The 24,329-nt window shown below is 33.3% G+C and overlaps 2 protein-coding genes across 3 annotated transcripts; one reads left to right on the plus strand and one right to left on the minus strand.

Annotated features, from left to right (window-relative positions):
- The first annotated feature begins 3,170 nt into the window (after window positions 1-3,170).
- On the plus strand, window positions 3,171-20,002 carry LOC106775724 (serine/threonine-protein phosphatase 6 regulatory subunit 3). Of its 2 annotated transcripts, XM_014662879.2 has the most exons (20): window positions 3,171-3,244; window positions 3,348-3,465; window positions 4,767-4,870; window positions 7,891-7,977; window positions 8,061-8,136; window positions 8,212-8,286; window positions 8,606-8,659; window positions 12,197-12,256; window positions 12,503-12,619; window positions 14,821-14,915; window positions 15,032-15,234; window positions 15,784-15,881; window positions 16,069-16,172; window positions 16,248-16,413; window positions 16,569-16,691; window positions 16,884-16,966; window positions 17,511-17,652; window positions 18,149-18,178; window positions 18,537-18,607; window positions 18,725-20,002. In XM_014662879.2, the coding sequence occupies exons 2-20, from the start codon at window positions 3,427-3,429 to the stop codon at window positions 19,284-19,286; spliced, it is 2,289 nt and encodes a 762-aa protein (XP_014518365.1). In that variant the 5' UTR covers window positions 3,171-3,244; window positions 3,348-3,426; the 3' UTR covers window positions 19,287-20,002. The 2 variants fall into 2 exon arrangements, with proteins under 2 accessions (XP_014518365.1, XP_014518364.1); XM_014662878.2 differs by having other exon boundaries at window positions 3,185-3,465.
- Window positions 20,003-20,713: 711 nt separating this feature from the next.
- LOC106775155 (U3 snoRNP-associated protein-like EMB2271) lies at window positions 20,714-24,328 on the minus strand. Its single transcript, XM_014662225.2, has 7 exons — window positions 23,817-24,328; window positions 23,394-23,733; window positions 22,715-22,939; window positions 22,255-22,483; window positions 21,569-21,747; window positions 21,089-21,154; window positions 20,714-20,925 (listed from the first exon to the last, which is right to left on the minus strand). Exons 1-7 carry the CDS (start codon window positions 24,206-24,208, stop codon window positions 20,851-20,853), a joined length of 1,506 nt encoding a protein of 501 aa, XP_014517711.1. The 5' UTR covers window positions 24,209-24,328; the 3' UTR covers window positions 20,714-20,850.
- Between the last annotated feature and the right edge of the window lies 1 nt (window position 24,329).

The following is a 24,329-nucleotide window of genomic DNA, read 5'->3' on the forward strand; positions in this document are numbered from 1 at the left end:
CCAACAAAATGTAACATTGTGGTGATAAAGGGGAAAGACAATAATAACTTTGGACAAGAGATTAATAGATAAGATGAGAGATGAATAAATGGAACTGAACTGCATTGTACTACTAAAAACTATACTGAATTAAAAACTAATTTGTTTAAACTGAACTGAACTGTAAAATAGTTCAGACAAACTGAACTGTAAAAAACTTCAGACAAACTGAATTGAACTGTTTTTTGTTTTATCAAACAAAACTGAACCGAACTATACTAAATTGTACTAAACTACAGTATAAACTGAACTATTAACTGAATTGTAAACTGCACTAATTTTAACTAAATTACTAATTTTAAACTGAATTGTACTAATTTTAACACTGCACTAGTTCTAAAATATGATTTTAAAACTATCTAACAACAAAGTAACTTTAGATTATAATATGAAATTAAACCATTTTAATTGAAAGTTTTGTAAAATAGTTTTTTTTTATTTGAAATAAAAAATTTGATAAAGTGGATGTTTCCAAAACTTTAGTAGTGCAGTATAACAAATGGATCTGTAATGAAAAACTATAATTAATTATAGTTAACTGAACTAAAAAAACAATAGTAGTTAACTATGGTTAAATTTGAAGAAAAATAGTAAAAACACAGTACAATTAACTATAGTTAATTGAACAAAAATTTCTTCAGTTCATAAAACAATATATTTAAATTATAGTTTTTTTGTATAATATAGTAATTAACTATAATACAATATAGCTAATTTATTTTTTTCCAGTCTTAAATAAGATAAATTAATAAAATTACGAGTAACTTTAATAAATGTAACCTTCTATGTTCAACTAGGTAAAAATTTATAAAACTATTATGAATAATATTAAATAATAATTACGTATTCAGTTTTATAATATTTTTTTTTATGTAGCATATATAACTAACTTAATCGTTTTAGTATCTTCGTACACATTCTCTTTACCTTAAATGTTAGTTTTCAGAATATATCTCGAATAAAGTTGAAACAAATAAATCATTTCATCCTGAAAACTGAAAAGTACTTGACGATATTTCTTATAGAGTCATTTTAAAATATATTTAAGCTTTATAAAACCAAAATAAAAATTTCAGAAAATACAATTTTATTAAACCAATTTAATATTTTTAAAGTAGTTTATCGTATTTGAGTTAACTGACTTTTTCCAAAACTGTACGTTGTATGAACATAAAAAAGATTAAAAGAAAAACGAAAATAAAAAATATCTATAAAAAAAAAACTCAATAATATATATTTGCTAAATTCATTTTTAAATAATTAACTAATTAAAGACAGCAAAATAAAATAAAATAGGTTTAATAGGTTCGGAGGTCCCCATATTTGGAGGTTTGTTTCAATTGGGTCTTTTTGAAGTGATCAATTAGGTCCCTAATTTTGTCAATTTGAATCAATAAAAACCTTTTTGTTAAATGTAGTTAACGCCATGAAGTTTTTGAACATGTGGCACGCTGACGCTTCCACATGTTCAAAAACTTCATGACGTTAACTGCATTTGACAGAAAGACTTTTATTGATTCAAATTGACAAAATTTGGAACCTAATTGATCACTTTCAAAATTGAAGGACCCAGTTGAAACAAACCCCAAATATAGGGACTTCGAACCTATTAAACCAATAAAATAAGATGTACCAAATGTTTTTAAGGTCGAAGGTTTAAATTTTGTCAACGAAAAGACATAATTATAAAAATTTATTTATTAATGACAATTAATGAAAATAATGACAACACAATTATCTTTAAAACACAAAGTACTTCAAAATTATAATATAATTTTCTATAATCACGATAATATACATTATTTATTAAGAGAACGATTAACATGGTTAAAAATAAGTATTTTTCTTGTAGCATAATTTATTATTATACTATTATAAAGCATTAATATAAATAAACACTTTATGGCTTTTAGTCAAGCATCTTCCAGTTTAAAAACGAGATAATAAACACTTTCTTAATCTTTTGTTCAATTAATCACTTCGTGAACATAACAAGTGAACACACTAAAGTATATCTTTTAGTCATTTGCTCAATTTTATGGAAACTAATTAATGTGCATTACATTTTGTCATGCCATATATTGATAAGTAAAACAATGATTTGTATGACTTATTTCAAACGATTTTTCCGCATATATATATATATATATATATATATATATATATATATATATATGAAATTTAAAAAAAAATCCCGATGACCAGTTTTCCTAATCATTTTCTCAGTTGATCATTTAGTCAACATGATAATTAAATACACAAGAGTATATTTTTTAATCATTCGGTCAATTTTATGAACACTAATTAATGTGCATTGCATTTTTCATGCCATACATTGATAAGTAAAGCATTCATTTATATGACTTATTCCAATGAATTTTCTCCTTATATATTGTAATATGTTTATGTCTTATTATACACCACCTTTTTTTTCCCTGTATAAGTTTGAAATTAAAATAATGTATGTATAGATATACAATTAAAACGAGTGATTTTTATGTATAACAAATAAAAAATAATATATATATATAAATTCATTAATTTTGTTTACATAATTTTATGTTTTAATCAACCCATAAAATAATACAATTTAACAATAAATGTTTATTTATCTCCCTATTAGAAGAAATGTCTCATTCAAAAACTTATATACAACGTTAATAAAAGTGATGAAACAATATGAATGACTTACACATGACTACAAAATTAAAGGGTAAACAACCTTAACAAAAAAAATAAATAAAACATCACAAGGAACATATCATCTGGACCATTGAGGGAACTTTTTGAATGTTTCATGTTGGCAAGTGGACAACAACAATAATCCTCCAACTTTAGAGGAGCAATCATAAATAGTGTATTTTAGTACGAACTCCCAATTTATTTAAAATAATATCTTTTTAAGATATTTTAAAATTATTATTTTTCTAAAATCGAAACAAAAGCTACATTCTCTCATCCATCACAATTCATTATTGCTAATGCTTATTGTTCAACAAATTTTAGTATTTATAATAAAATATAAATTAATAAAATACATTTATAAATACTAAAATACATAAAGAAAAATAAAATCCTGGCACCAGCTATTTAAATTTGAATTTAATTAAAATTCAGAAAAATATATATATGAAGGTACATGATGATGGTTATGATGCTATTGTTCATTCATCACTTGGAAACAATCTTCCTCCCGCAATTGAAGGTTGTTTTTGGTCTCTCTCTATTCGATCTTCCTATGTCTCGTCGTTACCGATTCTAGGGTTTCCGTTCTGATAACAATTTCTCCAATTCGATTTGGGGCACAGCACTAGGGTTTCTGCGCTGCCAGATCCGTTTTCGGATTTCCGCTTTCTGGATTCCCAGTCATTTCTTCAGAAATTCAACATGTTTTGGCGCATGGCTGGTCTGTCCACGGCGTCGCCGGTGAGTTCCGAACTCTCATTCTTCAATTCTTGGCGCAAGCTGCGCCGACACTGATTCATGTGTTTTTGTGGTGGTTTCGGTTGTTTCCTGGATGCGGTTTTTGCTTGGATTTGATTTTCTTTCTGTTTCTCGGGAAGTGTGACTATGTGGAGCGTTATTGTCTTTATTTACTCTACGGTGATCTCAGTGTCTTTTTTCTCCAATTTGTTTAATCAATCGGATGTTTTGAATAATTGAATTGGTGCATGTAACTCTGTACCTTATTGTGAAGCGATGGCTTGCGCTGTTTTGCCAGGTTGTAGTTAGTGCCACATCAGGTCTAGGACACTGGGGTAGTCTCTGCATTTAAGAATCTTGGAAGTGATATATGGAGATCGATAGCAGGAGTGAGGAGTGCCTGACTGATCAATGTAGTAATGTGGAGGAATTAAGATTTTCGTTGTTTGTGGATAGATTGAATGAAACTAATGTTCCTGTTCTTACACGACCTGTGTTGGTCACAAATTTCAGTTATCTTTAAATAGGGTAAAAGAAGAGCTGCATTTATTGTCGAAGTATTTGATTTTAGCAACGATTTGTATATCCTTTTCCCTGTCTGAATATTTAATAACCGTGCTGCTAGCTCTACATTACATATTTTTATGGCGTATTTGGTTGTAAGGAAATGCCCACATTTTAATGCTGTTTATTTCTCCTCAATTTCAATGATATAGGTTTCTGTTCTTGACCTTGCGTTTGGTGTTATATGCATTGTTGCTGGACAGATTTTAATTTTTTTTTTCCATAATGGATATGGGAAGATTTTGGAGGGCTTGTTTTCGTTGCTTTTAGTTCTTCTGTTATTTGTAGTTAGGAGGACTTCTTATTGTCTTTTGGAACTTGTTTGAAGGCATTGTACCACTGCTCACAACTAACTTCTACATTTGTAACATTTTCTTTGATATTAGTGTTTACTAAGTTATGCCTTCTTTCTCTTCCTTCCGTCCTAGATCAGTAAAATTTTAATTTGAGGATTATTTTTATTGTAAAATTTAGTAGAAAAAAAACTTAAGTAGTAACATCTGTAATGAGGACACTGTGTCATCCAAAATGGGAAAGAGAAGCACGTTAGAGAACAAAAAGATGTGAGAAAAAAAATTGAATGTGAGGGTGTCCCTTGTGATGGTGTGTAAAGGCTTAAACCAATATTTATTGTCTGTTTCTTGGGGACCAGAATAGATTTATTTAATTTAATTTTTGAAGTAATATAGGTACCTATTGGTATGTTGATTTTACTATTTATTTGCTGTATTATATTGCAGGTGGAGACCATTTTGGACAGGGATAACTTTACTTTGGATGAACTTCTTGATGAGGACGAAATTATTCAGGAATGCAAAGCTCTCAATAGTCGCCTTATAAATTTGTAATCCTCTTCTTTTCTTCTGTTACAAATGTCTTTCATATGTGAAATTATTGTAGATTATTATTTATTGCATGCCTTGATAACTACTGCATCCGTTCTAAATGTTTTGCATAAAAGATAAAAAATATCTCACTCTAGAAGTATATTCAGCGTCCACAAATATGTTCCAAACATGCACCCAGTTGCTTTCCGTTTTCTGTTTTATTTTTTTTCAGAAGCTATCATTCACAAGTGAATTATAATTTTTCAGTATCATAAAAGCTGATTTATGAACAAGTACTTTTTGGATTAATATTATTGTTTACAGGCGAGGATGAGACCAAGTGACGTGCTTGAATCCACTAAAGCGAGCCTCACTCTGTTTTTTAACAATTTGGACTTGTGCGTCTACGTTTTAATTAATTAAATCAGGAAACAAAATATTGCTTTTTTGATATTCCATTTTATCCTAATTTTTCTTTGATAATCTGATTCAGAACTTAAAAAATTGTCATCTTGGCGGTGATAAGGAGTAGGGTTTAAGAGATATACCCGTTTTGCATGTCTTAATATTTATTATTGTGAAATAACTAACCATTGAGATAATGCTCATTTACTTGCCTTTGTCTAAAAGTAACTCTTGTTCAGGAATCAGGAGAGTGAAGAAAGGATGGAGAAATTCTTCTATAGTATTAACTCATACTAATGTTAAAAGGATGGTCAATGCATGAGGTTTTCATCATAGTAAACTTACGAGAATCACTATCTGTTATTTTTGTAAGGAAAATGATTACATTACTATAAATGTTTGGAAGTACAATTTTATAAAATAATGTCTTTTTTTACCTACATTTAGTCATCATCATAATAATAATATAAAATGTATAGCGTGAAATTATAGGGCTTTGTGTAAAGAGAGTAGAGACTAATTCTCTGAAGTTAATGTTATATGGTTATGATGTATCACTGATACTTAAACATGAAGAGATGATTTTTTTTTAATGCTAAATCGTAATTGTGGCTAAACAAGGAAGTAGATATGAAGTATAAGGAAACATGGAAAATAAGGAAATAGAAGGACCCAATCCTAACTGATACTTGAGAGAGAAAATATGGAAATAATTCTTATTGTTTCATCTCTTAGCTGATTCGTATATTTATATGAGTTCTTACATCAAAGATTCACAATCTATGACAGAGTCAATAGCTAATATAGAAGATAAGTTAACTTCATCTAACAAGTTAAACTATTTAAACAAGTTAAACAATTCAGACACTCCCTCAGCTAGGAGTATACAAATTATATGTACCAAGCAGAAATATACAAATAGTATGTACCAAGCAGGAATATATAATTGAACTTGAGGTCTTTCAAAGAATTAGAAAAAGTATTTGCATGTTGATTATTGAAGCCTACAAATTTCATGCAAATTTCTTTGTTCAACAACTTCTATCGAACAAAATGACAATTACATTCTTTATGTTTAATTCTTAGATGAAATACAAGATTGAAAGCAATGAAAATAACTGTCTGGTGATCACAATACACATTCATTTGATAAACTTCACTAAACTGCTTGAAGGAATTGTTTTATTCACAAAGGTTTACAAGTGAGTGATGCCATTGTCCTATACTAATATCCGACAGTAGATCAAGCAATCATTTTGTTTCTTGCTATTCCAAGAAACAATTTCACCTTCAATGAAAACACAATATCCATTAATGGAACGAATCTCTTTAGGAGATCTTGTTGAATCAACATCACAATACCTAGTCATATGAGTATTTACCTTATTCTCAAAAGGTAGCTTTTGTCATGGAGCTTTTTTTAGTCATTTGAGCATGTGGAAAACAACATTTCAATGATCAAGTCGAGGAGTTTGCATAAACTTATTAACCACTCCAACTACAAAAGATAAGGCAGGTCTAGTAAGAGTGAGATCAATTAGTTTTTGAGCACGTTTTCTAGATATTTTGGGTTTGAGAAGGGCTCAATTTGCATTGGTTTCTGATTTGAATTGATACGATTATCCATAGTTCTACAATCAATCATGCCTATTTCTTTTAGGATATTAAGGCCCATTTTCCTTGAGAAATTAAAATACCTCCCTTTATGCAAATTGATGCATACCTTGACACTAAATTTCTTCAAATTGATGCGAAACAATATGTATTTCTAGATTTAACTGAGTTTTTAATACTTGTAATTTTATTATTTTAGTTTTAGTCCTTGTGTTGTCAATTTGTTCCTATCATGCCCCCAATTTAGTACCTGCACGGAATATGATTTTCCCCCTAAATTACTTTATTAGAATTCAAATGAAATATATTATAACTATGTTACTTTTACAATTGCTATTTTAAAAGTCATATGAAGGACTAAAGTGAGTAGCATTGAATTTTTCCATTGAAGATGCATTGATCATCACTGATTATACTATTTAACGATGTTTCTACGCAACATTCATTTTCACATGTAGTTTGGATGAAAAGTTCCTATAGTGACATCATATGTTATTGGTAAACTGAGGGGCTAAAATCTATGAATGGAAAAAATAAGGGCTAATATTCATATAGAGGAATAATATAAGTATGAAAAAAAGTTGAATGGAGCTTAGTTTTTAATAGACATTCCTACTTCCCACTGTATTAAAGTTGTAGACTTTGAGCAATCGTAGGTCATTCTATGTTAATTGTTAGGGCAATGGTTGTCTTGTTGGTGCAGCTCCCAGTATCTTTATCTTCTAAAGATGAAAATAAAATTGGTTTATCTCTGATTTCTGAATTATTTTAAAAGATTAAGATAATTGGTTGCACACCTAATTTTTCCCACATCTGTTTAAAAGATTAAGATAATTGGTCACTAGGTTTTAAATTATACATTCTCTTGGCTTGGATACCTATAACAAAGTTGCCTTTGGGGTTTGGAATCAATTATTCTTTGTTCTTTTCAAATGACGTCTCGTATTGTGTGATTGTCCGACCACACTACCCTTTTAATTCATTTGCACTAAACAAAGTTCAATGTTGTTTGTTGCAGTTTGTCAGCAAAACCACAGGTTGAACAACTGATACGATACATCATTGAAGAAGCTCCAGAGGATGCTGAAAAGAAGCGATCTTTTAAGTAGGATGCTCAAAATGAAGATGACTAAGTTTCGTTTTTAGTGGATATTTTCTGTGGAACCTTATTTCTATAATTTTTAACAGGTTTCCCTTTATTGCTTGTGAGATATTTACATGTGAAGTTGATATCATACTCAAAACTCTTATAGAGGATGAGGAAGTAAGTCATCAACCACTTTTAAAATCTTTTTGGATAATGTTTTGAAGTAGTGCTTACCTGATTCCTTTTTGGCAGTTGATGAATTTGTTGTTCTCCTTTTTGGATCTAAATCACTCCCACAGTAACCTACTAGCAGGATATTTTAGCAAGGTACCCATTTATTAAAACTTGAAGCTCACTGCCTGTTTAGTCAGGCAACATAATTTCTTTTGTTGTGGGCACTGTTGAACTTTCCCACAGAAATAAATCTGTTGACTAGAGAGTTAACTTTTGCTCTCTGACTCCAAAATGACTTAAAAATTAATCCCGTCAACTTGACCAGGCATTTCCTTTCCCATTGGTATCAGGAGTTAGCAATCTGTTTAATTTTCCTTCGTTCTCTTTTTAATTTAATTTTTTCTTTTCCAATTCAAAGTTCCTTTTACGAATAATCTTGACCGTTGTATTTATTAAGTTCTTATGCTGCTAGGTAGTTGTATGCCTGTTGCTACGTAAGACAGTTCCTTTCATGCAATATGTTCAAGTAAGTTCACACTTATTTATTTTATTTAGACGTATCCTTCTTGCCATGCTGTATGGTTACACATTGAACTGTTGTGTAAAAAGATTATTGCAGACAATAATGCATTTCTGTAAATAACACTAGTTGGTTGGTCTGAGGAACAAAGTTTTTTTATATCATCCTCTTTTGATGACATTATATTATGGTTGTCTAGATTCTGAAAAAACAGAGCTGTGCTATTGCTTTATTGATTCATATACCTCAAGTGTGTTACTTATTTGATTTAATAAGCCATCGATAACAAATACATATTTGTTATGTAAGAAATTGTTCTCTCACTCCTCTCTGATTTAGTGGCCAGCGCCCACAATTAGCCTTTGTTTGGTAGAAGGAAATAAATTGAGGGAGTGAAAGAGAAAAGAAAAGAAGAGAAGTAGGTAAGAAACGGTGGAAAGTGAGGTCATAATATGTCATCATAATATATTTTTTCCACACTCAACCAAATTTTCTCAAGCAAAATAAATTTCGTAAGCAAAATGGAGTAGCTGTTCTGTCAAACTCCATGCTCCCTACTCAACCACAAATCTACACTACCATAAGTGTTCATACTTCTGTTTTCTCCATACACAACCCATTTTGTTAACATTTACATCACTCATCTCCCAAAAATTACCAGTTATTACTTTCTTTTTCTTTTTTTGTCTTCCTTGCTCTTCTGAACACTCCTTCCACAATTCCCTCATCCAAACCACAACCGTTCCACACTATTCTTTCCTTTTCTTGAATTCATAACACGATCTTCCCCACTACCAAACACAAGCTTAGAGATATTATGTAGAAAAGGGAAAACATATTATACAAACTCTTTGAAGACTTCTCATATTTCTCTAAATCCTTTCTTCCTCATCTTCCTCTCTAAATGTACATTATGCACCAATTTATGTATAGGTAACTATTATGTAGGAATATCTTCAAGTATCGTTAAGAATCTCTTTGCAGTTATCTCTGTATTTGATTATATTTTGTGATCTGCATTCTTGTTCACGAATAATAGGGATTGGTTTCTCATAAATAGAATGCTTTCCTCTTGTTTTGAACTTAAAATTCCTTGATTTATAATTTTTTGAAACAAACAGTTATATTTTGTTTTTTCCTGGCTTTTCGGTTGTACTTGTTTTGTTCTTGATGTCTCTTTAGGTTTGGATAAGCTTTTACCCTGAGCTATCAAATGTGTGTTCCTCGCTTCTTGTCTTTGGAAAGGGTACCAATGTCATTCTCCAAACATTAAAAGATGTTAGATGTTTCTAGATGTTGTCTTTTTGAAGAAACTCTTCTTTACCTATTCTTTACAAGTCTTACACACTATCCAATAGGTTTTACCTGTCCCGTCCTTGTATCCATTGTTGGTTCCTCATCATGAGTCTCCTAACCATAATAAGATGAATCCTCTTCTTCATCAACATTCTTGTTGATTCCTCGTCACCTCCTCCTATCACAGATCAGCTCAAGCCATGAAGAAATAATCCAACTTTACATGGAGAACCTGTTTTTGTTCATGTAAATGTCTAATACCATGCATCCTCATGATGAAAACTCTAGTTGGTTTATACCTTTTAGGGTAGGTATTCAATCCACCTCAAATCCTTATCCTATTTATAATTGAGTTATAACTGTTTATCTCCGTCATATTTCTCTTTTGTATTTTCTTTGTCTCCCATTTCTATTCCAAAAAATGTTTGTGAAACAATTGATCATCCTAGTGGTGACAAACCATGAATCTTGAAATATAAACTCTTGAACAAAATGGTACATGAGAGTTGGTTTGGTCACCCTGTGTTTTTTGTTATTATTTTTCTTTTTTAATAATATCTTTTGTGCATGAGTTTGGTTTGGTCACTCCATGTTTTGTGTTATTACTTTTCTTTTCTAATAATATTTTTTATGTGATGGCAAAGGATTGGTGTGCTTTGAGATGAGCCTAACTCAGATGTCTTAGTACAACATAGTATGCCTAACATGAGTTTTATTGAATATATATACACACACACACACTGTTGGGAATTGACATCAGGTAGCACAGCAATAAATTTGTTGTCTCAGAGAGAAGTAGTCACCCCTTTCATAAATTAGATATACAGTTGCTGTCCCAGAGACCGAGGCCTCCCGCAGAGAGTATTCACTGTCCCTTGCTGAAAATAACTTCAGAGACATTATTACATACCCTATTATCTGATATGTACTGCTAATATATAACTACCAACAGTTTTTTTCAACATATAATTTTCATCTTGATGTTCCTAATATAAAACTAACTACTAGCAGTTATTTTCTGCACATAACTTTCATCTTGGAGCTTCAAATACATAAATGATTTCTATAGCAATTATTTTCTACACCTTTCCAACCTGGCAAGGCACCTCAAACAGAATTTTCGAGGAGCTTATGTGGTCTGGAGGCAAGGGATTTGTTTGGGTGCATTTGTATAATCTAAATTCAGTATTAGTCAGGTCAGGTCTGGAGTGTGTTGTGAAATATCTTTTATGATGCGTGTTTTGTTGTATTGAGATTAGTGTTTGAATGTTGAGTGGCTGGCTACAATTACATTGTAATGTTAGGTAGTTTTCTTTGTTTTGATTGTGGACTTTGGCCTTTGCTTCATTGTAAGTTTAACTAGGGGTCATATTAATGTATGTTCTCTTATTCCATTTTGCACATATGGTTATTGTTAAAATAGTTTATTGTTTGTTTTACAGCTTTAAAGCTGCTTTCTGGCTGTATCTAGCTCAAGGGCATAATCTGGATACTTTTTCCTTTGGTTATACTTCTCATTGTATATATATTGAATACATCAGTTGAGGCAAGACTCACTGATTTGTGACATCCTTTAAATTTAAATGTTACAAATGTACAATTAGATGTTGAGTCTGTGAATTGAAAAATACCTAAGAAACTTCAATCTTGTTATGGCTTTTAGAATAACTCCACCACGAAAGTGTGATATGTGTATTACATGTGAATGTGAAAGATATCCTACAGATTTTTCTCATTCCTCTCATGGCTATTATATTAGCACAACTGAACTAAAAGGTGTGATTGTGTTGGAATTGGAAGTGTACAATAAAGAATGTTACTTTATGGAACAATTTGAGGAATATTTCCTGGTGATATATATGTTTTAGTAATGGACTGAATTACTACATTACAATTTTAGGTTTTGTCAAACTATGCTGACACCCTCTGCTTTTTTCCTTGTTACAATGACCTCCCTTAAAGGGGTGAAAGGGGTAATGTAAAATGGACTTCTTGTGTGTTTAAAAACATGAGGACATGTAATGATTTTAAAACTTAAAAAGGGTGTATGCGTAATGTAAAAAGGGAGACAGTGTAATGTTTTTAAAACAAATGGGATGTTTGTGTAGAACTACAAAATCCTGGGGTGTTATTATAATTCCATAAACATTGAGGGTGTTTGTTTAATTTACTATGTTTTCATTTGTGTTAGCATTCATTGGGTTGGACTTATTAGTTTGCTGTTCTGTTGTCCTTGTGGCTAACCAGGCTCACCGGGAAATTGTGAAGAAACTAGTTGACTTGATCGGAATCACATCTATCATGGAGGTTGGGTTTTTCATATTTATTTTATTTTAAATTGTTATACTTGCCTATTAAGGCTTATCTTTGCTGCTGTAAGTTCAAATCTTTGTTTTACTGGCATTTAATGCCTAGACTCCTGCATGGGAATTAGTATTTTTAGATTTAGGAATCTATTACTTTCATTGGTGTGAATCTTTTTTCCTCTCTATTCTGTGCGTGTGTTTTTGTATATTTGTAATTTTATTGGTAATTTTTTCTTTTAAATACCAGGTTTTGATACGCTTGATTGGTGCTGATGAACATATGTATGTAAGTCATGTGAATGCAATGCAGTGGATTGAAGATACCAATGTGCTTGAGATGATTGCAGATAAATTCAGTTCTTCAGTAAGTATCATCAGTTTTCTGATGTCTATAGTGGAGGATTTGCATATGTTATTAATTCTAAATTTAAATTTGCTAGAGTTTGGATGAATTAAAAGTAAGAGGTAATTGTTTAAGTTGATATGTGAGGTCAATAAGTGAGTTAAATATGTGCACACTGATGCTGTATGATTTTCTTTTATCATATGGAACATATGATCTTTAAGTTTTATTTGTCACTGTCTTTTTTTATTACTTTATACTTTAATAATAAATCATGGTTCCTCATTTGACTTGTATTAACCATTCTGGAATTAAAAATGGTTAATACAAGCCATATAATGGTGCTGTTGCTTAATTATGTTGTGAAGGGCACAGTGCCGGAGTTTCATTGAAAATTTTGGAGAAGTCAAAAACTTGAAATAATGTTGGGGGAGCTAAAAGCTTGAAATAGAATTTTCAGATGCCAAACTAAAATTTAACGTATTTACTTTAAAAACATAGAGAGAAACGTTTGGGGGAGACATGGTCCAAGATCTGACACTAGCCAGATTAAAACCTGGAAAATTGCAGCTGGAGTGAGTGAGTGCTGTTGGAGTGTGTTGAAAAAGTGTACTTAAGAGGCTCATTTCCAGCAGGGGGAGGGGTTCAATTAAAGAATTTTCCCCTCTCTGAATCAGAATTGAAGCCTTCTCACAGTCACTTGCATGCTCTTTGTTATGAGGTGAGCATGAGCCAATCCAACCTGCTAGCTTGACCCAAAATCGATTTGGACAGGCAGGGTTTTAAAAGCAGACGCGTTATTTTTTTAAGGATGAGGTTGGATTGTGTTTCTAGCCGTTTCCACATGGTTTAGTCAGAAGATTCTCTTTCAATTTTTTTTTGAATAATTGTGTATTAGTAATAACCTTTTTATTTAATATTGTAAAATTTTGCATAAAGTGAAAATTATAGGTTAGAATTATTTATACCTGATGAAAAAGTCATCTAAATTACACCTTCAATAGCTTTTTATAGAACACAAATTTAGTCAATCAAACTGTTGAATATCATTATAGATTAAAATTAAGAGATGTAAAGAACTTCTTAATAGCTTTAAAACTGTATGAAGTTTTGGATACATGATCTAATTAAAAAGAATATGAAATTCAATATTTGGATAGATTAAACTGCTTTCTATAAACAATTATTGAAAGTATGTTTGGCTATTTGATTTAAATAGATCCTCACCCTATATTTATTATAGATTTATTATTTTAAAATATAGATTAATTTAAGTTATTATTCTTATGTTCTATTTAAATATATGCAATGTTAAAATTTGTATATTGTGTAACAGATATGGGTTATGGGTTAACTCAGTATTATCTCATTTATGTAGGGTATTGGGTCACAATTTTGGGTTTGGTAGGGTTGGATAAAGGCTGAACCCGACTCAGCCCAGCCCATGCTCAACCCATTTGGTTGGGTTGGATAAAGTATCCACCCTTCTTTGGCAATTTTGTGGAAAAATTGTCAGTTTCCAGCTGACATTACCTCTGCTGCCTGGCCTTGTGTTGTCCTTGCGGTTGTTTTTCGTTTTTTTTACCCTCATTAACTATTCTTATTCTAATTGGTTACAACAGCGGCCACGTGCTAGCTACAATGAGATTTAGTGGGTTGGCCACTTCACAAGATCATTTGGGATTGACAACTGTTTCCTGTACGTTAAATTTTTGTTTATAGGATTAGTTGAGGAATAACGGAATTTTATAAAAATGTTGAATCAAGGCCTAATAACAAATTACTTGAATTACTATTGGAAATCTGTCAAACTTAATTAGATCAGAAAACCCAACTTAACTATGAAAGCGCACAAGATTTAGGTTAAGAGCAAGAAATCATGTAGATTAAATTCAAAATATATTTCTAATGCATTTAGACTGTTCTTTTTGTCTGGATTGTCATAATGTTTGTTTGAAGTTTAGGACAAATATACAATGCCAATTTCTTTTTCACTTAGGCTGTTAATTTTTTTGGTACATAAGGATATCTTTGTATTACTTATACTACTTATAATACACTTCACAAAACCTCCTTACACTCCTATAACCTATAAAGATGAATACAGTAAACACGTACAATAAATAGAGTAAGGATCATGTGTATAAGCCGATTCTCTTTATTACGAAGGCCAGCCAATACATTTTCATTGACTATATATTCTTTTGCTATGGCTTTTACAGGATTCTCCAGAAGTACATGCTAATGCAGCAGAAACTCTCTGTGCCATTACACGATTTGCTCCTGCAGGGCTTTCTGCAAAAGTCTGCAGTCCTAGGTAGATTTGTTTGAGGACTCGCTTTTTGTTATTAGTGCAATCCTAGATTAGTTTTCATCACTTGGAAGTTTATGCATCGTTTTCATTAACCAACATTTTTCATCATATATCTTCAGCTTTATAGGAAGATTATTCCGTCATGCCCTGGAAGTCTCTCGGCCAAAATCTGTTCTTGTAAACTCCTTATCTGTATGCATATCTTTGTTAGACCCCAAGAGACATACTTTTGGAGCTTATTATACATATAATCGACAAATGACTAATGGATCTACTGTAACTGCAAATCCCGAGACTGTTGAAGGCATGCTAGAAAGCCTAGGTAAGATTTCTGAATGGCTTAATATGTTTTTTGGGAAAAGAAAAGTGCTAGGAACAAACTCTTGTGGGTTTGAGTTTATTGGACATCACTGACATTTTGGTTCCACATCCTTATTTAGTGAACATCTCATGATTTGTAGTTATCATTAAATTTTAATCAATAGAAGAGTGTTTTAGAGAGTGTTTTGTAACACTCTTCATGGGGTTTATTGGTTTGTTTCTTTCCAATTTCCTTATTTCTCTCTCTCTCTCTCTCTCTCTCTCTCTCTCTGGCTTTCTAGCTCTTTCTCCTCCTTTGTTTTAATCAAAAAACATCCCTTTCCCTCAAGCAAGAAATAAATTCTATACTCACATCTAGCATGTAAAATTGCCGATACACTGATTTATAATTTTCATTTCACATTTGAAAAATGAGTTCACTTCAATTAGGTAAATTAATTCAAACATAATCGTGAGACCATTTGTGTCTGTATGTATATTCTTTTATCTGAATTTTTATTTTACTTTGTCTAAAGGAGAACAACATTTTGATCTAGCTCTTATTCTGCAGGTGATTTACTCAAGCTATTAGAAGTTTCTTCTTCTGAAAATCTCTTGCTAACTACTTTTGGCAAATTACAACCACCTCTTGGTAAACATCGTCTAAAGGTAAGCTAATTATTTGAAATTGCCCCGTTTGTATATTTGATTCGAAGACTAGTTTTGAACATGTGCTGTCATGAAGGTACTTTCACAAGTAATTGCCTTTTTTCAAATTTGTTGTTCTTTTAAGATGTTGAAAAGTAATATTGTAGCTTTGCCATAAGTAATATTAACTGAACATTTATTCTTTCAGATTGTAGAGTTCATATCAGTCCTAGTAACTGTTGGTGGTGAAGCTGCTGAGAAGAAATTGATTGATCTTGGAGCAGTGCAAAGAATTATACACTTGTTCTTTGAGTAAGTTTTGCAATTCTGGTATCTTGTGCTTTGTCATTTAATCTCATGCCTTGCTACTATTTCTGAATGTGGTAGGTACCCATACAATAACTTTTTGCATCACCATGTGGAAAACATTATAACATCTTGCTTGGAGACTAAGAATTCTTCTCTTCTGGAACATCTTCTCCATCATTGTGATTTTGTCGGGAAAATTATTCAGGCAGAAAAGCAATTTACGTTGGAAGCTGATACAACCAAGGTACATGGTTCCTCTTGCCCCCTGTGCACAAAAATATTGTATTGCAGAATTGTTTGGTTGCTCTATGATTTTGATACAATGTTTGATGGAAACTAAAAAAAACTTTTGGAATAAATAAATATTTTAAATGTTCTATGTCTGCAAATTTCTTGCAGGCAACAATACCTGCCGAGGGAAAATCAGCACCTAGGATAGGATGCATAGGACACTTAACCCGTATAGCTAACAAACTTGTCCAGTTAGGAAATAACAACACTGTGATTCAGGAACATTTGCAGGTATGTTACTATGTCTCCAGCAAGTTTTGTGGTATGATTTTTGAATGTTTAAACTTAGTTGTGATATTTGATCAAATCTCTTTCTTTTCCCAGTAAATAATTGTCTGATTTTTTACACGTACTTGAACAAAAGAATTTTAAAGGTAAACTACATAATCTTGAAGCTTATTTTCAAAGTTCTTAAATTGACAGGGAAATAGTGATTGGACAGATTGGTACTTGGGTGTTCTATCCAATCGCAATGCTGTGGAGAATGTCTATCAATGGGCGTGTGGGTATGTTGCTTTTCTTAACTGGCACTATCTTGTTATATTCCATGGTTAATCTGCAGTGCCACTATCTGAATGAGCTGAAAAATTAAAGATTTGCCTATTTCCTTGAATGCCATCATGCTTTTAGAAGTCGTGGTTGGAATCTTTGGAGTCCAGATTTATATTCTAATATCTTTTCTTAACAGTCATAAACACAATGTCACAGCAACCATTATAATCATCAGAGTATAATATACCTTTCTCAATCAAGAACAATGCTCCGATTAGAGGAATAGATCATTGCTCACTGAAGCAAGAGAACTCTGACCTCCAGATTACGTAGTCCCTTTTCCAAAAATCTTTGTGCTACCGTATGCTTGCTGATCTCTGTCACGTAATGAAATACATGCTTGGAACCTCAAACTTGAGCACGATCTCGATTCCTGTTACTGAATACTTTTCTTATTATTGTTGGGATTGATTGTATTTTGATGTAGCTTCATTGTAGGTCATCTTGTAGTTGTGTATTGGGCTCGATTGCTGATTCGTAATTAATTGGTTGTTACAGGAGGCCAACAGCGTTACATGACAGAAATAGGGATAGTGATGAGGATGATTATCAAGACCGGGACTATGATGTAGCAGCATTAGCAAATAACTTAAGTCAAGCCTTCCGTTATGGCATTTACAACAGTGATGACATTGAAGAGGTACAGTGCAGTTATTTCAGGGGACCTCCTGTCTGCCTGCAGCTGAATGTGCATTTCGTAGTGTCATTTGTTAGATAGCTGTGAATGGAAGAACAGAAATATGTGGAATTTTTCTGAGATTATTAAGAATCATTTTCTGAGATTATTAAGAATCATTTTCTGATATGGTGTTGGTTTCACAAAGCCCTTAGAATTGTTTTTTCATAATGGCCAGAAGTACATGAAATACGTGCAGAAATTATTTCTATAGTCTGTTATATATATATCAGGATTAACAGAGAATGGAATGACTCAGTCTGGGTTCAGTTGATAGTTTGTTCTTAGAGTACGTAGACCAGCCGATTTAGTGACCAATTTGTTCATTGAGCATTGTGGAATGATAAATTCCTAATGCCTGATTTAATTTTTAGGTGGTGATACTAGTGCTTATCAGATTCTGTCATTAATAATTCTATGCGATAGCTCTTGATTACTGACCAATGTATCTGTGTTTCAGGTTCATGGCTCTCTTGAACGAGATGATGAGGTATAATATTTTCCTCTTTATGTGATAAAATCCAGTCTTGAATTGAGGTGCAGTGAATATATAGTTGAATATGTGCAGGTTAATGCTTAAGATAAATATGTTTAAAGATGGAATGAACATTCTTTCTTGGGTGTCTTCTAGTGACTTTAACTCCTCCATCACATAAGTTTTGCCTATCTGCAGCTTTGTGCAGAGAAAATTAATTGCTTTCATCATACAAGTCTGCGAGTGTCTTTTTGTAGGGCTGATTTCTCATGTTCATGTAAATTGATAGACATCACTAGTGTGTCTTGGGGTTTTTGGTTGAGGTTTGATTTACTATTATGATAAAATATCTAACAGAATATGAATGTTGCAGGATGTCTACTTTGATGATGAATCTGCAGAAGTCGTTATATCTTCTTTGCGGTTGGGAGATGACCATGAAAGGTAAATGGTGTGCTTTTGTTGATCGTACGTGTGTCATTTTTGTACTTTGAATTGAACCTCTTGCCTAGTTTTTCTTCACATTCGTGGGATGTATACCTTATGCCATGGCATATGCAGTGGATCTCTATTCACAAATTCCAACTGGTTTGCTTTCGAGGAGGATAGAGATCGAGTAGCCAATGAGCGCTCAACCGGTTCCCTTGCTTCTCCATCACCTAATGCCGAGGAGGGTATTGTAAAAGCCAGTGGAGATGATGTTGCTGGTGAGGATGAGGAGTTAGCTGACACTGCAACATCTTCTCCAGAAGCAGGACCAAAGTTAGAACATGGTGGTGGGACAGATAAACCTGTTGAGTGGGTTGAATGGAGGGAATCTTCAGATGCCAATGACCCTTCTGATGTTCTTCCGAATGGGGAAATTGGGAACAATGATCCTGGTGCAACTGAATCACCATCTCCATCATCCAGTGTTGCAGTAACAAAGGATAAGCAGTTAGCTACTGATTTGCCATCAGCATCTCTCGATAACTCCACCATTGTAACCTCCGAGACAACTAAAACAGTAAATGAAAATCCAAGTTCATGTGCACCGACTTCTGCAGATGGGTCAGTCGCCGAGGTTGGAGGAAACAGTAACAAGGACACAACTGACAACAACAAAGGAGTCGAACATGAATAGATAATGTAAATTCCTGTGAACTGGCTTGGGTAGCTAATCATGCAAAATTAATCAGGTGGGAAAAGTACATCCTGGAGTCTGGCCGGGCAAGAGCATTTAGACCTCTCTGCACACTTTTTTTAATAGGAGTATTAAATTTTTATTCCCACCAACTTCTGAAGCTATAAATTCAATGTTTGATGTGGCTTTATTAGCTCATACTGTTAGGTGCTACTGAATTCTTCACCTGTTCATATCAAATGTTTAGCTCGCCCTATTAGGTGTTACTAAATTTTCCCCCTTTTCGTATTAACTCTGTTCATATAAATACGTCTCTCCGATCCGAGTGTTTCGGTATGAAAACAGGTTCCTTGCTTGACTTTTACAATCGGTCAAAGTAACCTCGTATGATGATTTTTATAGGAAGTTCCTTGCCCAGGCTCAAATGATGTGAATCTTTAGCATTGAAGAGCTTGAGATGGTTGCTGATAAGGAGTTGAGCCTCAAAAGCACACTGAAAATGGCAAAGACCAAAACATGGGGGGTTGGGGAGGACGTTCTGTAATTACGAATTTTCTGAGATGAACAAGATTCGTTTCATTGTTACATGAACCTTCGGGTTCTGAAACTTGTATTGACTTGTTCCAGTATATTGTATAAGTTGCTTCAGAATCAACTTTGGAAAGACTTCCTGATTGGATTTAACTAGTTAAATTGAATTTCTATGCATTTGATCATTTGAATAGTGTTCCATGATTTACGTTATATTACTCTGAACATGACAGATCGACTGAATGCATTGTCTTCAACTTTGGGCATGATTTATTCAGTGATTTTTATTCGTACAATATGAGCTACTGTTAATGCTACTAACGTATTTCCTACCTGATTCTGGTCAAACCCAAGTCCTGGTAATGAAATGGTGTAAAACAAACTTTCACCCGATCATAAAATCAGCATTCAACTGAAGACTGTCAGATATGCAAAAATACGAGATGATGTAAAAGTATCTCAATGGTAAATTTATACAGAAACATATTGGTATGATAGAAAACTACCTTAGTTGTCTTTTATACATACACTGAATTTTTATTGTTTTAACTCTAATTCATCCGTTAATAACGGGTTCACAAACCAGATAGCCAATAATGGTATAAAACGCAAACAAATTCAGCTTATGTTCCTCAATAGTGTCACAAATAAGTCCACAATGCCTGAGTTGATGGTACAGCACATATAAAAGCCGCCAGAAACGAGGACGAGAATTAGTGCATATGACACTTTTAGTGTTTTGAAAGGCTTTTAGATCATTGGAACATTGAACTGTATTGAAACAAGTGGTATTAGGGTCAAGGAAAGGGACTTTTTTATTCTGGATTTTTATAGCCATTACTTAAATAACTTTATTTTTTTTGCAGAAGAAACCATTCCAAAATTTTGAAATCATGTACATGCAAAAACTAAAATTATTTATAACAAAAAAATGTAACCGATACATATAATTAAGATCACGGACGGACATTCAACTCAATGTTACAATTCGTATACCAAAATTGAGGAGGTACAATGTTTTCATTGCGTCATCTCACAACTTAAGAGGAAGAATTGAAACTCCATTTCGTGCTTCAGGGTTACGTCCCCACCTCCCGAGACGAGGTTCCTGCAGACAATTACTCTTTAGTGACAAGAAAAACCACTAATTCTAACGCGGTTATAATGACAGGAAAAGTGTAACAATTAATCGAGATAATAACAGGATATTCATTGGTAGAATAGAAATATGCTAATCAAATATTCGCAAGGCCGTTGCATGTAAACTTCACCTGTCCAACTCCCGCAATTAAGAATTCTGCTGATTTTGCAAAAGCCAAGGTATTCACAAAGCCAACCTATAATGCAAAATGTTTAATTAAATGCCAGTGTTTGACAAATGTAAATGCTATACTAGAAATATAAAGAACTACGTGTTTGGCAATTTATTTTTACTTCAATAGCAAAACTTGACTATTTATGTAAAACTATGTACAAATTGACAACTATATAATGGAAGCAAGGTTTTCCATGTTGAGTATCTACAATTCTGAGAAACCTTAACGATACACATGGCATAAGAGTAAGGTTTGTGGGGAGATAGTTGTTCACTAAAATACAGGGCTCTACAGAGAACGACATTCAACAGGAACAAAATAAAAAACAATAAGCAAAATCCTTTTTTTCAGCAGAGATTGTAACTATAATCAAAATTGAAGAAAAAATTATCTAGGAAAAGTAACTTGAGTTTAACTGCCATTCCGTTCACTTACCAATGGCGCATTATGAAGAGGTTTAATGTCTTTAGTATCACTTTCAACTGCCCATAATCGAACAGAACCATTGCCAGCCCCAGATGCTGCAAGATCACTGTTTCTGCAAACAGTGACCGCACTGACCCAAGAGAATACTGACGCACAATGATGGTTCTCAGGATGGTGGTAACCATTTTCTGCATGGTGACGACAACGGTATATCACTTTAGGATATTAAGAGGAGGGTAAATGTTTCAAAAATTCACACACTTCTATTGTAAAAGTAAGCCAACAGCAAAATGAGATGCTCTTTGCTATATCTTGACCATACATTAAATGAGTAAGGGAATACAGAAACATGGAGAAGATAAAACAACACTCTCAAAGAGGTAAATGATATTCGTACACTAACTAGTACAACGCACTATACAGCAGGGATAAAAGAGAGAATATTATAGCATGCAACAAATATTGTAAGAGAGATATTCCCAAAAGTGTTGTTACACAAACTGTGGTATCATATACATTGTAGTGCGTCCATCACAAAAACTTTCAGAAAAATGAAAAAGAAAAAAGAAACAAAAGATGTTACAAACATCGTAAGTATTTTCTATTCGATATAAGATAATTCAAACTGCTGAAGGAACTGCCCAATATTGAGACATTTGGATTACAAGGAAACTTGTACACACATAATTGTTTACCTATGTTACCGTTGGGAAGTCTTTCACTGTCCTTTTGGTCAGATTTCATGCTATCCACCAGTAAGGCATGAGCATTCCTCAAAATGTAAATAGGCTTCTTTCGCATTACAGTCCAAAGCTCAATGCTTCCATCATCCGAACCAGACAAGAGTTCATCATTATTAACAAAACAACAGCATTCCAAGGAGGATGCAGGAGCACGAAATACAAGACGTGACTCTTCATGAACCTAAATTAGGGAGAATACACAAAACAATTGTTAAAAAAGTCAAGTCTAAAATAACAATTGGAATAACCCAAGAAAAAAGTAGTTATGGCGAAAGTTTCTACTTAATCACTCGAATATTTCCCACACGAAGATAAAAAAGAACAGAGCAACAGTATGAGAAATAAATGAACACTTAACATACATGATAGTTGATAGTCAAATGCTTAAATCTTAATATATGGGTAAGATTACCTTAAACAATTGCATGCTACGATCACGTCCAGCAGTTAGTACCCTTTCTTTGCGTAAGCAATCAATACTTAATACTTCACTTTGGTGACCAAATAGAGTATTCATGTAAGTTCTGTCTTCAACATTCCATATCTTAATTGTCCTATCAAATGAACCTGAAAAAAGTTCCGATGTTCCCTGCCTAAAAGCCAGACAAGAAACAGGGCCCCTATGACCTGGAAAAGCCTGTAAAAACAATCACAATTCAATATCAGCTATCCAATCCACAATTAAACAGTCCAAAATCTTCAAACAATTAGCCCACAAGGCCTATGGTTTTCCAAACATTGACTGTAATGTGTTAGCAAGGACAACTGTAAATCAAAGGAAGCAAATTACTTCGCATTTTACTTTGTCAAACCCTGTGTAGGATCCTGTTTATATTCAAATAAGTTCACTACCCACTAAAACACAAAAATTCTCATTGACTTTAATCTAAGCAAGGCGAAAGATACAACAGTAGCAGTAAAACATTTTTATTAAAAAAATGAAGCAGAATACGCATTCATGCGGTCCAATCCAAACAATCAGTAAACAAGAAACCAACTACACTTTTATCTACACAAATAGCCAGCAAAAAACATGCAAGCCACCTTTCATACTACATTCCTACCATTCATTTGAGAGAGAAAAGAATCACCTGAACATGCTCTCTGGTACGAGTATCCCATATATGAACATGGCGATCAAGTCCTCCAGTCGCCAAATACCTACCATCGGAGCTAGCAGCCAAAGCCAATACATGCTTACTTTGCTTTGCAGCCGAGCCTTGCGGATCCTTCAAGCCATGAGATTTCAACACCGAATCACTGGGCCACTTATACCGCTCAAATTGCCCACTGTTCACATCCCACCGCATAATTACTCCGTCCTTCGACGCCGAAAAGCCCTTCGAATCATCCTCAGACAGGGCCACTGCTGTAACGCTCTGTCTGTGCTTCACCAACACCCTAAAACCTTCATCACTACTTACTTTCACCCTAAAATATCAAACAAACAAATCTTAGTGTTCCATCAAAATCTAAAACCCAAACACAAACAGTTGGTGAAGAATGAAACAAACTTTGAAGCAATGCTTCTTCTGACGCGTCCACTTTCCTCTTGTTGTTCCTTTATCAACTTCTGAGCTACGAGCGAGTCTCTTGCTCCTTCTTCGTCTTCTTCGTCACCATCTTCTTCCTCCTCACCGTCTTTTTGTTCTTTCTCTTTCTGCGCTATTTGCCGAACCATTCGGATATAGTCCTGTGCAATTCTCTTCCGAGCCTCCGCGCCTGTTTCTACCTCCTGATCCTCACCGGAGCCGTCGTCGACGCCGGTGAAGAAGTCATCTTCATCAAAATCGCTTTCTATCTCGGCATCTTCTTCATCGTCGCGGTCAAGTTTGCCATTAGGCTTTTGGCGTTTTCGGGAATCGTTGGTGAAGAACGGGTCATGGGTTTTCTTCTTTCGCGGCATGATTCAGATTCAAAAGGTTCGAATTTGCGATACAGAGGTTGTTTGTAGGGTTTTTGAGAAGAGACGCAGACAGAGGAAGAAACTAGGGTTTAAGACCGATACACAAAAAAACATTAAGGAC

The sequence above is a fragment of the Vigna radiata genome, chromosome 10 (assembly GCF_000741045.1).
Source record: "Vigna radiata var. radiata cultivar VC1973A chromosome 10, Vradiata_ver6, whole genome shotgun sequence".
Classification (NCBI taxonomy): Eukaryota; Viridiplantae; Streptophyta; class Magnoliopsida; order Fabales; family Fabaceae; genus Vigna; species Vigna radiata.

Coding starts and splice junctions, on each gene's coding strand:
- LOC106775724 (XM_014662879.2), top strand. CDS start 3,427: ATGTTTTGGCGCATGGCTGGTCTGTCCACGGCGTCGCCG. Junction 8,137..8,211: donor CTCTTATAGAGGATGAGGAA/GTAAGTCATCAA, acceptor CCTTTTTGGCAG/TTGATGAATTTGTTGTTCTC. Junction 16,692..16,883: donor TGATTCAGGAACATTTGCAG/GTATGTTACTAT, acceptor TTAAATTGACAG/GGAAATAGTGATTGGACAGA.
- LOC106775155 (XM_014662225.2), bottom strand. CDS start 24,208: ATGCCGCGAAAGAAGAAAACCCATGACCCGTTCTTCACCAACGATTCC. Junction 23,734..23,816: donor AGAAGAAGCATTGCTTCAAA/GTTTGTTTCATT, acceptor TTGATATTTTAG/GGTGAAAGTAAGTAGTGATG. Junction 20,926..21,088: donor TAATTGCGGGAGTTGGACAG/GTGAAGTTTACA, acceptor AATTGTCTGCAG/GAACCTCGTCTCGGGAGGTG.